The sequence below is a fragment of the Numida meleagris genome, chromosome 2 (genome assembly GCF_002078875.1).
Source record: "Numida meleagris isolate 19003 breed g44 Domestic line chromosome 2, NumMel1.0, whole genome shotgun sequence".
Classification (NCBI taxonomy): Eukaryota; Metazoa; Chordata; class Aves; order Galliformes; family Numididae; genus Numida; species Numida meleagris.
This window is the reverse complement of record NC_034410.1, coordinates 134959706-134976640: the sequence shown is the minus strand read 5'-3', so window position 1 is coordinate 134976640 and position 16935 is coordinate 134959706. Positions and strand designations below refer to the sequence as shown.

The 16935-nt window shown below is 40.2% G+C and overlaps 1 protein-coding gene across 3 annotated transcripts in view; it reads left to right on the top strand.

Moving 5' to 3' along the window:
* Nucleotides 1-10672, top strand: part of TAF2 (TATA-box binding protein associated factor 2) — a 58620-nt gene extending 47948 nt beyond the window's left edge. For all 3 annotated transcript variants that reach the window (XM_021386399.1, XM_021386401.1, XM_021386400.1), the window contains one exon: nucleotides 9048-10672. In XM_021386399.1, the coding sequence (XP_021242074.1) occupies nucleotides 9048-9313 (266 nt within the window). In that variant the 3' untranslated portion in view covers nucleotides 9314-10672. The remainder of the gene's footprint in view (nucleotides 1-9047) is intronic.

Genomic DNA, 16935 nt, shown 5'->3' with positions numbered 1-16935 from the left:
CTTTGTAAAGTTGAGAAGATTGCATCTGTGAATGTATCGTTTCTGCGTCTTTTTGCTATTACTATTTCTCTCAGTAACTTTGTCATAACATATTTGACAAAACTACTTCTTAAAAATGTGTTTCTTAAAAACCTTAAGGCAGGCTGAACTTTATTGATGAGCTTCTGCCTTCTTTCTTCGCCTGTTACAACTTACTGGTCAGTAGTCTTCGTTTCTCAAAATCTTTTAACTGTGTTTTTAAGTTCAGTTACCAAATGCAGCAGTGGAGCTAAGCTGAGGCAGCATGACCGTGTAACTAATCTTCCAAGGTCTTGGGTAGTACACGCCCTGAACTAGGTGTTACAGCTTTCAGAGTGCAGTCCCTGCAGTGTGTAAAAGTTAGATGTTTGGTCCTAGAAGTAGGATTCAGAGTACTTACCCTCTCACTTGTTTTTCTGTTTTTACCCAGTGATTGTCTAATGTAAAACACACAGAAATAAACCTTAGCAGCGGGATCTGGAACATTAGTTCCTTGGTTCTGTGCTCTATGTCCTTAGCTGTGCTGACAAGTGACCTCATCTGCATCCCCTTTGACCTGAGCGTTTCTGGCATTTTAGTGGCCTTGTTTTAAAGACGGGCTAACGGATGATCCTGCACAAAGTATCCTGCTGAGGCTGGTGCCTAGGGTGCTGGCCAGGGATGAGGAAGCTGTAGGTTCATACTCCCTTTGGGCCTAGAACTTACGTTGTACTTCCTTGGCAGATGCTCTAGCCACTAAGGTTTGTTTTTTAATAAAAGGTAACTGCTGTCATTGCTCAGCTAACAAATTAAGTTCATATGGGGACATAAAACATAGGGAGGTCTAGTTCCTGGATTCCAGATGGCCTTTGGTTAATGTGTGCCTGTACAGCCAGTTCCACCAGGATGGATTTTCTGTTAGATACATGGAGTAGCAATACTCTCAACTTTTTGTCTAAGTCATAGCCATCCTAGGAGAGAAAAGGAAAATGTACTTGTGAACTTAGGAGCCTAATGCTGTACAAACTTTGTTTTAAACCTTTCTGAGCTGCTTTGAGTTTTGTCCTTAGTGTTATGGACAATCATTACATTTTCTGTTACGGCAAAGAATGACATATCCAGGGCACTCAAGTGTGAAGCTGATCCACTGAGGATTGGTATTTATAACTCTTACATGATATTTTGCAACAGATTTACTAGACTTATACGCTCTACGGGATATAAAGTCATAAACAAAACTCAGCCAAATACTTCACAAATAGGACTTACGGGACCCTCTGTCAGCCAGCTCTGCGCTCTGTAATTATTTCATATTACGTTTGTGCTTTAATTCAGAATGGATAAGAAGTGGAATAGCTTCTTATCCAAAGCAGTGGCCCATTCACTGCTGCATTTGTAGACCTACAGCATATAGGAAAATCTGCTTCAAGTGTCACGTACCTTCTCACTTCTGCTGTTTAGGCACTGGGTACTCTGCAGTACATTCCCTTGTATAGGTAACAAATGAGAAAAGTGCTTTTTTTTTTTTTCATTTTAAATAATAAGACTGAAAGCATTATTTTGAAAAACTTGAGATTAATTTCTTTTTCTGTTTTGGCTTGTGCACTTACAGTTCCACTACAGATACTCCTTACTTCTAAAATTTCACCTGTTTCGTATTCATAGGATTTTTCTTAGAAGCAGAGATGTATGAATTTCAGACTGAGTAAATAAAGACAGTTCCCTGTTTAGGAAATAGCATACTTTTGGGGAAAAAAATTTCAAGCAGGTGGGGAAAAATGAAAGCATACATAAATAAGATAGAACACTTGTGTGTGAACGGTTTTACGGAGGAATCACAGATAGTATTCCCTGAAGACCTTTGAATTGTTAATTGTTTGCAGACACGATGAAGGATGGGGGTACACTTCAGCAAGTGATCACTGTGAAACAGATTTATACGGGTTCTGAAATGGTCTCAGGATCTTCTTACCAAATCTGTAAGGTCCTGTATCTGCCTCAGTACTGTGACTCTTACTTGGACAGCAGTGAGCAATTAGTCCATACTTAATTTTCATCTCACAGCTGTGGGTTATGTCCCCACATGTCACATGAAGTGTTAGGTCATCAGCCAAGCACATCCCGCGAGGAGCAGCTGCAAGGAGGAAGCTCATGTTGGCTCTAAATACTGCTATATCTGTGTATTCTGTTTTTACTTTCCTTGCGCTACCCCTCCCTCCAAGTGATTATTTGGATTTGTTCAAGTTGAAATAATCCTCATAAAGCCAAGAAAATATTATTTATATTTAAAAGCATTTTTTTTCTGTGTGCTTCTGCACATGGATATAAAAGGTTAAGGTACAGACCTGCTGCAAGGGCAGTAAAAGCAGCCTTGTACTACAACTCTTCCAAGATTACAGGTTTCAGTGCTATAATTACAGCACCTTTGTTCATACACAGAGTGGTTTAAATTCTACTAAGGATAATAAATTGTAGCCTCTGGTAGTTATATGGGAATCTGAGCATTTTGCACGAAGGTATTAAACAAAACTGCATTTTTGAGACAGTGCACAATTCATGTTGTGTTGATTGTTTTCGAAGTACCCAAAACTTGGTAGCTTCTTTTGAGCTTCTAAAACTGTGCAAGGTCACATTTGTGAAATGAAAACAGATTCTTATTTGCTACTATATCATCAAAAATAGTAGTAATGCTCCCTACCCTGTCTTAAGATCAGGAGTTTCAAGACCAGATGTTCATATATGCAGTAGATTGAACATCATATTTCAGGCTGTGAGGTAACTTATCATGCGTTGTTGACTTCTGTGAAATTAGATTAAAAGACACTTCTTTATTTACTTCAGTATTTCACTCATCTTAAAGTGCACCGCTACTTCCAAATGCTGAGTGGAGCAGTTAAATAAGCGATGTAGTCTTTACACACTGACACCGGCCGCCTTTTTCCTGGTCACATTCAGCAGCAGTGGGCTTTGAGAAGGCATCCTGACATTCAGAACTCACATCGGAAAAACCATTCGGCTATTCCATTTATCTCTTTGGTGTTTTCCAGAATAATCACACTTGAAATTTCCGCTGCTAATCGTGCAGATCACTGTAATGTAGATGTACATGTAACTTTGAACACGTGTAGGCCACAGTTCTACACACTGACTGGTTATCATGGTTACTGTCTGAAGTTTCAGGAAGTAATGATTTGGCTGGGTTCAGTTGTTTCTGGTATAATTCGAATAGAATAAATACTACTGTAAAAGTGTAGAGAGAAACCAGTGATTACCTTTAAACAGTAGGCATGAACCTATGGTGCGAATCACTGCATGTTAAGTACAGTAGTTAACCGAAGTTGAGGTTGAACCATAGAAAAAGTTGCTCTCTGCAGCTCAACCAAGTTATCAAAGTTAGCTATAAGAACACCGTTACCTCAAAATTTAGACACTAGTCAGTGGCTTCCTGTCAAAAAGGGTTACCTAAGCATTAGAATTACAGGCAAGTATGTCAACAGACATCCTTTTCTTGGATGGAAAGAACAACACTGACAATGATGGATTTTTGCTATGCTTTTTAAGGAGGAAAAGTTGTTTTAACTCTTCTGTTAGACTGCCCTTTAATAACTTAAAATATTAACACAGTATCTGTTTGATAGTATCTAATATACATATGTTGACTTTACTGCCTAAAATATAACTGCTTCCAAACTGGTAACTCATAAGTTTTGAGGTTCTGTAGCTAATTTTGCCTCACTGAAATAGCATGTGGTTAATTTTGTGCTTCACAAGAAAGCATGTTTTCAAGGGCTTTATCCTAAAGTGCATGAAAGCAGCTTTAATACAAATATAAGCCTTGCAGAGAAAGAAAATGGATAAGGCTAAATTTTCAAGTGAGCTCGGTTGACATATTGATTTAAATATGCTTTTTCTTTTATAAATTTTCTAGAATACTAGAGTGAACGTGGTAAAATATCACCAGAGTCAACCTAGTGTTTTAATGTACGGACAAAGCAATATGGTTTTTAAAGTCAAATGAGGAAGCTAATTAAACAATCATCAGTTTCAGATACTTTACGTAGGCTTGTTTTTCAGTACTTTAGCAGAGGTTATCCTTTTTGGCATAGGCATAACAAATTATGTATCTGGTTATAAATCTAATTAAAAATTGAATGAAGTCAAGTGAACCTGTAAATTGGAAGTAGTTAAAATTTTTATATCAGGACCAATTTAACCGATTCATTTAGCACCGTCTCAGAAAACATTGAACTAGACCTATCCTTCTCACTTGAACTCTCAGCTTTACAGAATGATCATTAAAAGAGCACTGTACTAGACAATGTGGATAACTTCTTTTTTTCCAGAGATGAATGGTTTGAAAATGATGATTCCTAAAATAAAATGCTTAAACACAGAAGCTTGGGGTTGCTTACATTCAGTGATTCAGTGTGCACTTCACTGATGATTCAAGAGATGCATAAACTAGGCATGAAATTAAAACTCTGTGTTGGATGTTTCCAGGGCAATCCTAAAATGAAGAGTAGAAATAAGGAGAAACAAGATATTTGTCAAAATAGTTTTCAAAGTCTTTTCAGCATTTTTAGTCTTAGCTCTTTAGAAAAAAATGCCAGCCAGAGCTGCAGTCCAAGTGCTAGGCAGACAGTGCATGATTTTTCTCATTAGAAAGCTTTCTTTGGGTTCTGGGAGAGACATATTAAGTGTTAGCATACTTGTGTTGATGTCACCTTCTTCCCAAAGGTGATCGGTGTCAGGTTCTGGAACACCAGGCTGTCCTCAGCCAGAACACTGGACCCATGGGCCTTACCCTTTGCTGTGATTTGTGAAGTTAATTTCTTCTTCGGTGACATTTGAATAAATCAGGGTGCCAAGTGGATCATTTTTAACAAGTGTCAATTTGGAAAAGTCGTACTTAAGCCAGCAGTTTTAAATAGATTGTAAATGCAAAGAAACACAGACTGTAAGTCTGTGGTGTCCCGCCCTCTTCACACACAATCAGAAATATAGGAGAGGCCACTTGGAAGATCTCATAAAAGTTTGTTGCCATGTTCAAGTCTCAAGTTACATTCTACCAAATTGTAAAGATCCGATAGAAAACAATATAGCTAAAAAAACTCTACTCAGTGGCGTTGTTCATACACTGATGATTCTTAAAAAGAAAAACAAAAAATTGAAGAAAACAACTTCTCCCTACATAGTTGATGGACAGGATATTGTAATTATCTGACTGCAAGTTTTCATTCATGACAGAAAATATCAATTAAAGCTTATCGAGATCTAAAACCCTTTCATCCTAAAACTAAACCATGAGGTCTGTTTTTATAGTTTATTCTCCCTCACAATATCTCCAGCATTTGTATCGTTCCATGTGACGAGGTGTGCACAGAGTTTCTGATCTCTTCCCCCATGGGAGGGTAATCCTGTCTAACTTTAAACAACTACCAAATTCACTGGAACACCGAGAAGCCAATAATTACGTTGGAATATCTACATTCAAAACAGAAGGAGATCCAAGTGGACAGACACATGTATGTGCATTCTTTTCCAAGGAATGCTACTAACCACTTCAGAAATGAGCTCCTGGGCCTGCCCTCTCCTATTATTTGAGAAAGGCGGATTCCCATCCTGCTGCCTGTGCCAGGAGAAAGTGGGTTCCCTGCAGGAAGAGAGAGTGCTTCGTGTCTCCTTGCAGCGGTCTCGCTTCTGGTGATATGAGAGTGGTTTTAATCCCCTAGAAGCAACTCCGTTCAGCCTTGCTCCCCTACTTTGGAAGGTTGCTGGCATGGCCTTTGGATATTAATTAAAAGGAAATTAAAATGAAGTATTCTGCAAGTGTAATGCTAGTCTCATTACAGAATGAATTTGACGGCTACAAAAGTGTAAAATCTTTTGCAGAGCATTTTACGGGCAACAGAGTTCCGCAGTCTGTATGCATCCATGCTGAGCCATCTCCCAAGATCAGCATATTGGTATTAATGTATATCAAAACTGCCCAGGGAGGTGGTGGAATCACCGTCCCTGGAGGTGTTCAAGGAAAGGGCAGAAGCAGAACTTAGGGACATGGTTTAGTGGACAATATTGGTAGTAGGTGGACGGTTGGACTAGATGATCTTAGAGGTCTTTTCCAACCTCTATGATTCTATTTGATTCCTGATTTCAAAGCACTCTTTAAAATAGGAAGACTTTTTCCAGGTAGCTTACATTTTTGCATTTTAAAAAATAGGGAAGCACAATAGATTTTGGCTCTCATCGACCTCACTGAAGAAAATGTGTGTGTACTTTTACTGAGCCAGTAGGAAGTAGATTTCTGCAATGATATTTTTTTGTATTGACATTTGTACTATTATTGATAGTTTCTTTAAGTGTCAGTAGCCCTGGAGCTGCAGCTGGATCAGAATTCTTTCCTGTCTGAAGATCATCTTGCCTTTCAGTTTCCAGGTGTTCATCTCCCCCTCTCCAGTCAGTGGCTTACACTACTGTTGTATATGCTCTCCAACTTGCTGCAGTTAACAATATTTCATGTAACAGATTTAAATACAAATTTTTGATAACCTAGCTGACTGTTTCTTAGCGGAGCTGGTAGTGCAGTAAACAGCAGGAAACCTGCATTAGTGTCAGCACAGCTGTGTTGAGAGGGTTTTTTGCATCCTTGGTATTCACTGGCACTTGGCAGTAGAGCTACTGCTTACACCATCCTTGCAAATTATACCCATATCCTTATAGTTCTGGGTAATGTTTTTAAAGCTCAAAGGCTTAGCTTTGGTTTGAGGTTGATAGAAACGTAGCATCTAGACTTACAGGTTTAGTTTCCATGTCAAAGTAACTTCAAATTCTGGAACTAATGGAGCCGTGAAGGTTTAAAGGTTTGTGTCACGGATGTGGGTTTTTTGTTTTTGACTATAGCCTGCCTCGTGTATTTTAAGAAATGCGCCTGCCGCTTGAGAACACATGAGAACATATTCTGTACCTTAGATACTGTTTTAAGGGCAAATGCTGACGGGTTCTGTTTTAGTTTTTTTGCTATGTTCTTTACTTCTGTGTTACTAAAAGTAGCATTTCTCACTGTCGTGATCCACCTTTAACAACTGTAGCATATTTTAATGATGTCAAAGAGTGAATGCTTTAGTTGTCTGAGGTCCTTTCCTAATGCCCATAGTCAGATAAATGCTCCTTTTTCTACTGTTCTGAACACTGTCACTTTTTGCATGCTTGCGACAGCTAAAAGCAACATTTTCCTATTTATCTAAAAGCTGTGTGCTCTGGGTAACTGAGCTTAGGTTATGGGGATAAGTTTAGGTACAGGTACTCCTGAAGAGAAATAGAATAATTAGAATGTTTGCTTGCTGTCTGCATAGTTGAGAACTACTCCAGATAGCAGTTTAAAAAAGAGTTGTAATAACTGCATTAAGGTCAGCAAGCAGAAGCTTGAATTTGTGTGCATACCTTCTATCTGCCATAATACACTTCAAAAAATAAGGTCAGTATGAGCTCTGACAATAAATATCTGCACTTACAGTTGCTTACTGCATCACTCTGATGAATACAGAATTAAAATTTTCTGAAAAAAACCATTGGAATATTAGAGATTTTAAGTGTGTGGGAAACTATTGTTCTCCAGTCTGACCTCCGTATCATCAGCAGAATTTTATAACGCACCAAATTCAGATACTGTACTTGAGCTCAAACATATTTCTAGAAAGACATCGCTTCTGTTTTTTTTTTTTTTAAGACTTCAAGCAGTAGAGATTCTGACATGTTGCTGATCATCCACGCTGCATAAAACGTTTTATGCTTCTATTTAGAATTTTAAATGCTTCTCACAGATGCAGATTTTGTTTCTTCCACCTTTTTTAGAAAAAGCAAACAAAAACGAAACAGCTGAGCTTTACCCTCCAAAAACTTTCCTCAATGTATACTTGATTGAATCTATTCTTAATCTTTGATAAGGCCAGAAAGGTTGCATGGAAGTCTTCCTCGGTGCTTGTCATAATGCAGTGAGCTGGCTCTTCAGACTTCCTAGATTAAAGCATTACCACAGAAGAATCATTATTGCTCTTAAAGTAAAATACAGAAATGAAAGAGACACTGGGAAAAATGAATTTCCAAATACACAGAAAAAGACTATTATAAAATATATAAGGTAATTCCCTGTTATTGAACGGAGGTATTTGCTCTGAAAACTGGAAGGACCAAAACAAACAAACAAACAAAAAAATGATCACGGCAACTGGGGAGAAAACCCGCTTTAGTAAAAGCTTTGAAAGTCTGATGGTGCTTTTATACACATCCAGTAGTTAAAGCACGTCCTTGCACTGTGCGTGCTTTGATTCAAATTCTACCTAAAGGAATTCAAGGCTTCCCAGCTTCCAACTGTTTCCACTAATTAACCATGCTATTCTTAGTTTACTATTTCCCTTTCATCCCTGCTCCTGGAGCTATTGCATTTCTTGTGAAATAATGAAATTTTAATGTGTTCTGATAAAGATGTTGTAATTGTCTTAATTGAATTTTTGTTTAAGAACAAAACTTTGTATAATCTTTCGAGTAGACTAAATTGATTCTAAGATGCAATTTTGAAGTGTCAATTGAATTATGCTGTTCAATATCAGACAGGTTTGTATATTGCAGGGAGCTTTAGTTCTTGACCAAAAGGAGTTTGCGTCCCCAAACTACTCTTTAACATCTCAGTTTCTCATAGCTCTCATGAGCAATTATATTTTGATTACTCTTGGTATAGTGACCTTCCTAATGTGTTTAATGTGTGATCTCTGGATGCCTATCTACCCTGCACTTGCTTATCTCTTTACAATTCCTAATTACCTGGGATGTGTTTGTACTTTTGAGGGAGGAAGGAGTACTTCCCGTTGGTAATACAGAAGCATTAATGGCGGCTTCAGAAATTTCTCTGAACAAAGAAGTTAATGGCACTAGCATTAGTACAGTAAGGGGTTCTGTGGTTGCACATTCAAATGATAACGTAGATCTGATTTAATAATTCAGAACTTCTTGTGTTTGAAAATGTTTACCCCATTTTACCAATTTCTTTTTGTTAGGCAAAGAGCAGTCTTCGGGAGAGGTGACCATGCACCCTGTCTCAGCAGCTCCGCTCTCTGTGTTCAGTAAAGAGTCCAACTCCTCAAAACACAGTGACCACCATCACCATCACCACCATGAGCACAAGAAAAAGAAGAAGAAACACAAGCATAAACATAAGCATAAACATAAACATGATAGCAAAGAAAAGGAAAAGGATCCCTTTGCTTTCTCTAACAGTCCAGCCAGCGCACGATCAATCCGTTCCCCATCACTTTCAGACTGATACTGATGGCTTCTCTGGAGTTCAGCTTCCAATATTCTCTGAATGCTTACAAGAATGTATATAACTGTAGCTTCTATCTTTTTTTTTTTTTTAAGCGAAATAAGAATTTGTGCATTGCCTCAGCAATTCAGAAGCTCTGCCACCATCGTCTGAAGCCTTCCATTTGCATATGCAATAACCTGATTCAAAAAATATGATTGAGTCATTTTGTATTTCATTCTTCTCTGCACCTCCCACTCTTTTTTCCATTTTAAACAAAGAAAACAACCCTTTTTGTAAGCACCCCATGTCCAGTGGCAACTCCCTGCACATCATGCTGACCGTATGTACTGCCAGAATCAATTATGTTTTAATCCTTTGAAGAATGTTATGAGGCAGAGTATATTTTAAACAGAAGCCAACTGCCAGACCTTTGGTGAAGTGCTGTTTCCAGAGTAGCATTGTATAACCAAGTGTTAGAGACCTCCTGAGAAGACAAAGTTTTTCTGTAGTCTTCAGTTGAGCTGTTTCTGCTTTAACTATTGCAATGTAATGCCCAAATTTTAACAACAGTATATAGAACAATTTCCTCGTTCAGATACTAAAACTCTTGAAAAAATTTTCTGAGCTGCTTTTGAGCTGCCGGTATTTATTATGGACATGAACATTTGACATTCTGCAATTATGTTTTTGTAATTTTAGCAAAATGCTTAATGCATGTTTTGTCCTGTAATTAGGCTTTTAAAAATCCAATAAAGTTTGCAAATTACTTTGACAAAGGCAGGATTTTCTCCAAGGTTGACACTGGAATATGCTTTTGAAAGATGTCTTTGTTAAAACTGAAAATATTTTTTGAAAGCTTAAGAATTAAAAGATAAAAATATATTTCCTCCTTTTGAAAGGTGTTTTCTTGAAAGCATTCTACAGTGTCCGTTCGTGAATTCACAGAACAGTACGCTATTGGGTTAACCTAGGCCTGGGACTTGAAATGATGGATACATTCAGATCTTTTTAGCTGGGTTTTATGCAGTGTATTATTTACACTCTGCAAATGTTTTATTTAAAAACTGAAGTTTTTAGAAGTTTTGCTATTAGAGATAAATCATCTCTGCCACTTTTTATGTGTTCTCTTTATTTGTATGTAGAGGCAAGGGTTTTATTTCCGTGTACTAGTTGGCTTTTATTGCCCAGGTTTCGTACCACATTTGGTTTCTATAAGATGGTTGTATGTGAGTTAAGTATTTTCTCCAGAATTTCTCCCATATTCCTGTGAGAGACAGATTCTCCTAAAGCAAAGAGAGACTTCAACAGGGACCCACAAAGATTTTTTTTAAAGCCATATTCTGTTTCATGGATGTTAATAAATGCTTTTATATTGTATACCTGCTGTTGAATCCTGTACTTCTTGCGATAAGAAATTATCTGTAGGACTGAAAAACGATAGATGCATTTGTAAGACACATAAACTGATGTGTTACCCAACGCCACGTCCCTTTAATACTGTGTGAATAGTGCTGCTAGTAGTTGTGCTCAGAGAACGTGTTAAAATACATTTGAGCTGGATTTGGCCATGGTGGAGCAGGCAGCATTGGAGCTTTTCCATGCACGATGCACTGGCTGCCTGCTGCCATGCGCAGGGCTCTTCATGCTGGCGTAAGCCCAACTTGGTACAGTTTGTGTCCTCTGTAGCCTGCAAAGCTTGCGAGCTCTTGCAGTCTGGATGAGCTAGAGATGTAACAAGAAAAGCTCCAAGCATGGGCAGAATGAGGTAGTGAGCATCTTGTGGGTAGGCTGACAACGGGCGCTGTTCAGCTGACTAACTCTGGAGCCAGAGAGCTGTGCTGTTAGCATCATGAATTGTGAATCATAGGGAGAGGTTCGGGAGGCTATAGTAATAGCTCAATGGAAATATTTTTAGCTATTTTTTCCTTTGGCTAAGGAGTGAGGTAACAGTGCCAAAGGTGTTTGTGGGAGACCTGGGCTAATAAGCAATGAAAGGTGGCATTGTTTGGTAGAGCGAAGGCAGATGCATTTATGTTTTAAAAATGAGGTCATGGGTAATTTAGGCTGGTGTTACTGCTTCTGGAGATGTGGATTTACACCTTTATACTGAAGGGAAATGTATTGTTTAGTGATACAAGCACAGAACTGGGAGCTGCCACCCGGTAATTCTAGCGTCATCTGTTTGGCTGTGTGACTCCAAGCAAATTATTTAATATATGGTAAGGAAACGTGGTGAAGACACAGTTTCTAGCAAATTAGAAGAAAAAAGCTAAGAAGACTTTTCCAATTTGGTTTCTGAAGTTATATTATAGTCCTGGTTCTGCAGATTCACTGATGTGTTCGATGGAACACAAAGTAAGTTGGGCCGTGCTAGCCAGGCAATGCTCACACCTGGGAGGTGCCATCAGAGGCCGGAATGGCCAGGCAGGCTGCACACGTGGCCCCACAGCAGCAAGTGAAATTCAGCAGGAGCCAAAGTGAAATGCTGAGCAACCGGGTACAACTGTGAAAGCAAAGCTCACTTGAGGATGAACAGGATGGTTTTATATAAGACGTGAAAGTAATTATCCATCAAGTGATTCTGAGCAGCAGTTCGGAAGACATAAGTGGGTGAATTTCCCCAAGTGCAACTGATACATAACATTGTGCGTAAGAAAATAATAACCTGAAGTGAGTATTCTTGGTCTAGAAGAAAAAAAAAGTCTGAGGAAGGAACTCTCCCTTCAAACATGTAAAAATTGCTTAAAAAAAATTCATTGTTTTTTCTTTATTTTCCTATGAGAAGGAAGGGATTAGCTGTATTTGTAAAAAAATATTTTTGTGGAACAACAAAAGTTAAGGTGGCAGATGGTGTCATAGGTGCATGGTTTAGGCTTGTAAGCAGCAAATTGGCAAACATCTGTAGGGGATGATTAGGGGATGTTCTGCCCTGCCACAGTGCAGGCCTTTGGTTAAGATACCTTGTAGTTTGTTTTGATGTTTACTTAGATCTTCCATTTTTCAGTCAATTAATTACTGTGGTGACTCGTTTGGTGTGATGGGGACTTAGGGAAGGTGTAGGAAACAGAGCTCTTTGCTTGCCAAACATCTTACCGTGAGTGCAGCTTAGCTTGGGTTTTTCTTCTGTTTAAAAGTTGATGACTTTCAAAATTATAACTTTGTCAGTTCCATTTAAAGCTTTGTATTTGGATAGTGATTAACTCTTCATCCTCTCCACCTTCAGACCTGATATGCTGAATGTCATGTCTGGTTTATCTGTGTCTGAGTGCTCATTTTTGGTTCAAACTTCTTGTTTGTAGCTCATTCTTGTGAAACAAAAGCAGAATAGCTCAGGGTTGGCCTCTTCCCCCAGGTTATTAGTGATAGGAAGAGAGGCGATGGCCTTAAGTTTGCCAGGAGAGCTTCAGGTTGGATCAGGCCCAGCCAGCATGGGTTTGCGAAGGGCAGGTCCTGCTTGACCCACGTGATCTCCTTCTATGATCAAGTGACCCGCCTGGTGGATGAGGAAAAGGCTGTTGATGTGGTCTACCTAGACTTCAGCAAAGCCTTTGACACTGTCTCCCACAGTATTCTCCTGGAGAAGCTGGCAGCCCGTGGCTTGGACAGGTACACTCTTTGCTTGGTAAGGAGCTGGCTGGAGGGCCGGGCCCAGAGAGTGGTGGTGAATGGAGTTAAATCCAGCTGGCGACCGGTCACGAGTGGTGTTCCCCAGGGGTCAGTGCTGGGGCCTGTCCTGTTCAATATCTTTACTGATGACCTGGATGAGGGCATTGAGAGCACCCTCAGTAAGTTTGCAGATGGCACCAAGCTGGGAGGAAGTGTCGATCTGCCTGGGGGTAGCGAGGCCCTGCAGAGAGATCTGGACAGGCTGGATCTCTGGGCTGAAGCCAATGGGATGAGGTTCAACAAGACCAAGTGCCGGGTCCTGCACTTCGGCCGCAACAACCCCAGGCAACGCTACAGGCTTGGGGCAGAGTGGCTGGAAGACTGTGTAGAGGAAACGGACCTGGGGGTATTGGTTGATGCTCGGCTGAGCATGAGCCAGCAGTGTGCCCAGGTGGCCAAGAAGGCCAATGGCATCCTGGCTTGTATCAGAAATAGAGTTGCCAGTCCCTCTGTACTCAGCCCTGGTGAGGCCCCACCTCGAGTGCTGTATCCAGTTTTGGGCCCCTCACTGCAAGAAAGACATTGAGGCCCTGGAGCATGTTCAGAGGAGGGTGACGAAGCTGGTGAGGGGTCTGGAGCACAGGCCTTATGAGGAGCGGCTGAGGGAGCTGGGATTGTTCAGTCTGGAGAAGAGGAGGCTCAGGGGAGACCTCATTGCTCTCTATAACTACCTGAAGGGAGGTTGTAGTGAGCTGGGGGTCAGCCTCTTCTCTCTTGTAACTAGTGACAGGACGAGGGGGAATGGCCTCAAGTTGCGCCAGGGGAGATTGAGGCTGGACATTAGGAAATACTACTTTTCTGAAAGAGTGGTCAGGCGCTGGAATGGGCTGCCCAGGAAGGTGGTTGAGTCACTGTCCCTGGAGGTGTTTGAGACAAGAGTAGATGTGGCTCTGAGGGACATGGCTTAGTGGGAATGGTGGGGATGGGTTGGTGGTTGGACTGGGTGATCTCAGTGGTTTTTTCCAGCCTTAATGATTCTATGATTTGGGTGAGTGGTATATGAGTACTGGAAGAATATGCATTAAACACATAAAGTAAAAATGTGCAGAGGTCAAAGTTGGGAGAATTTATTTTGACATTTCAATTTTTAATGTGAACTTTTTGTTAATTATAAAGAAATATGTCATATGAAAATGCCTATGTGCAGTTTTATCACAGACTGCGCATCTCATTTTTCTTAGCATAATTATAGACTAAGATGTCCACAAAGTAAGTGCTGCTGTTCTTAGATATTTGAGCATGTCTACAAATGTGTTTAGGGTACAGCTGCTTTCTCTGGCATCCAAGTGAGCATTCATTTCAGCTTTTTTGGTCTTGCCCACCTGTCTTGGTGCTGTGGAGGAAGGAGCAGCGTGCAGCTTCCCTGAGCTCTGGGTGAGCTGGCAGAGAGCTGTGCTCTCCCATTAAGCACTCCACTTGACATCAGGGTCGCTATCTACGACAGCAGCGTATCCTTGCACCCCTTGGCTTTTTAGAAGACAAAAGCTATTTAGTTTTAGCTGATTTTGTATTCATAGAAATCTGATAATTTGTATAACTTTTTCATGTAAGGAAATTTAAGGCATGTCAATATTTTCAGTTCCCTAGGGCAGTTTATTCACGGAAAATTAAGAACCTGATTTTTCACAGAGCATCAGTATTGCATAAGGGCCCTGAAAAACATACAAGGTAAATATAAATGTTTAGAATGAAATTTAATCACTGTATATATTTATATTTCGTACTAATATAAATATTTACATGAATACATATTCATAAAATATGTATTTATATTTATTTCGTGTTTTTACAATGTAAAATGGCAATAGTAATTTGAGTGTTTTCATGCACGTGTTTCCATACACATGAAGCCATAGCAGCTATTACATAACTCTGTGTTATTCCACAGCCATCTGATCGCACTCGCAGACAGCACGGGGCTGGGCTCTAGGTCTTCCATCTTGGCGATGTCCCCACTCTTTGGGAGTCCAAACTGCATTGTGAATAGGTTCAGAGATGTTTGGGTGTTCTGAACCAGAATCACATTGAAAGTTTTGGAGCACTGATGGGAAACAGGCTTGCTGAGTGGTGTTTATTTTCTGTGCTGCCTTGAAAATAAAAGGGGAATGGTCCCAGGATTAAGGGTCAAAAGCAGCTCTTCAAAAATGACTCCAAAGGATGGTCTCAGGTCAAGTAGATGTTTTTAATTATTATTTTTATTCTTTTATTTTTTCCACTCTTCTTGCAGAAGAGTTTTAATATGAAGTACCTCATTCTGAAAATGTGCTTTTCATTTCCTAAATGAATTCCTATTTTTTAGAAAGAAATGAAATGAAAGAAAGAATGAAAGAATAAGTGTTTGATAATTCAAAACAAGCCCCCGAAGAAGGGAAAAGCTGGAAGCTCTGTAGAAATGAAAGGACATTTGAAGGACCTGCTCATTTCTTCCCTTTTTCAAAAACCTAACTTCAGGAAAAAACACTCTTTTGGAAGTCATCTGTCCCTCACCTTTCCAGGAAAAGGAGGGACGATGACTCAGGCTCGTTGCCGGTGTCGAAGCTGTGAGTAAGGCTCTGTTTGGGGATGGCTGTGCCAAGTCCCGCCGCCTGCGGCTCCCAGTGCAGGACCTGGAGGGATGCAGTGCGAGCAGCAAGGGGCTCACAGCTCATCGCAGCGTGGCCCAAAGCAGCGCAGGCCCAGCTGACCAACCGGCACAAGGTTCTGCTCAGCATCTGATCCCTTATTTTGCTGAATCTTCAAGTTTTTAACTGTATTAAACTTTGACGCTATAAACAGGTGTTGTGATAGCTCATCTCCCATCCAGAAGGTGAATCAAAGCTTATGTGGGAAGAAGGTGTTTTTAGCCGTTTGGGAAATACTTGAGGACAGCTTTCCAAGTTGGTATGGCAGTCACAAAAGTCCTTGGCAGTGTGTTATCTTCTTGCCACTTTTAGTCACCTAATTCCTAATTTTTTTGTGCTCTGAAAAAACTGAGGTAGTGAAGGAGGAAGAGAAGGGATGGAGAATGGTTTGCTACCACAGAGGAGACATGGAGAGACAAAAGGGCTCAACAGTTCTCTCACTCACCTTCCTAACACTGTTCCGACTGCTCTTGGATGTTTTGGACTCGCACAATGGAGCTGCTGCAGTCTTCACTTGTTTCTCTCCCTTGCTTCTTTATTTTCAATTCTTCTTTCAACGTATTGATGCAGTCATCATCATCTGTCTCAGCTTCAGGAGAAGCAAATCATATGAAGACATTCACCAAGGCAGGGACAGGATGATACTCTGCACTGGGGCTGGAATCTCCTGTCTCGGTTTCCCATGCTGTCTTCCCTGCTTTATGGCTGGAGGCAACCACAGCTTGTTTACCTTCTTGGAGGATCAAGCATAATGTTCCTCATTCCTTGTGGATGCACAGCTTCCATCCAAGCATCTTATTGTTTCTTTGCATTTGGAGAACTGTGCATTGAAAAAGTTTCTCTGTCTCAAATATTTTTACCAAAGGATGCAGTCATTTTAAAAGGTTGAGATTCGTATATTTGTTATGGAGTACTTGACTAATTTGACAATACCAAATACATTCAGTTGCGTTAATTTTAAGACTCCAATTTTTAAAAATATGAATACAAGTTTGGTTTAGAATCATAGAATCCTAGAATCCTTAGAGTTGGAAGGGACTTCTGAAGGCCATCTAGTCCAACTGCCCTGCAATAACAGGGACACCACAGCTAGACCAGGTTGCCCAGGGCCTGATCCAGCCTTGCCTTGAAAGTCTCCAGGGATAGGACATCAACTACAACACTAGGTAACCCATTCCAGTGCCTCACCACCCTCACTGTAAAAGGCTTTTTCATATGCCTATGAGGATGTTATGGGAGACAGTGTCAAAAGTCTCGTTGAATTCCAAGTGGACAACATCCACTGCTCTCCCCTCATCTACTCAGCCAGTCACTCTGTCATAGAAAACTATCAGATTGGTTAAACATGATTTC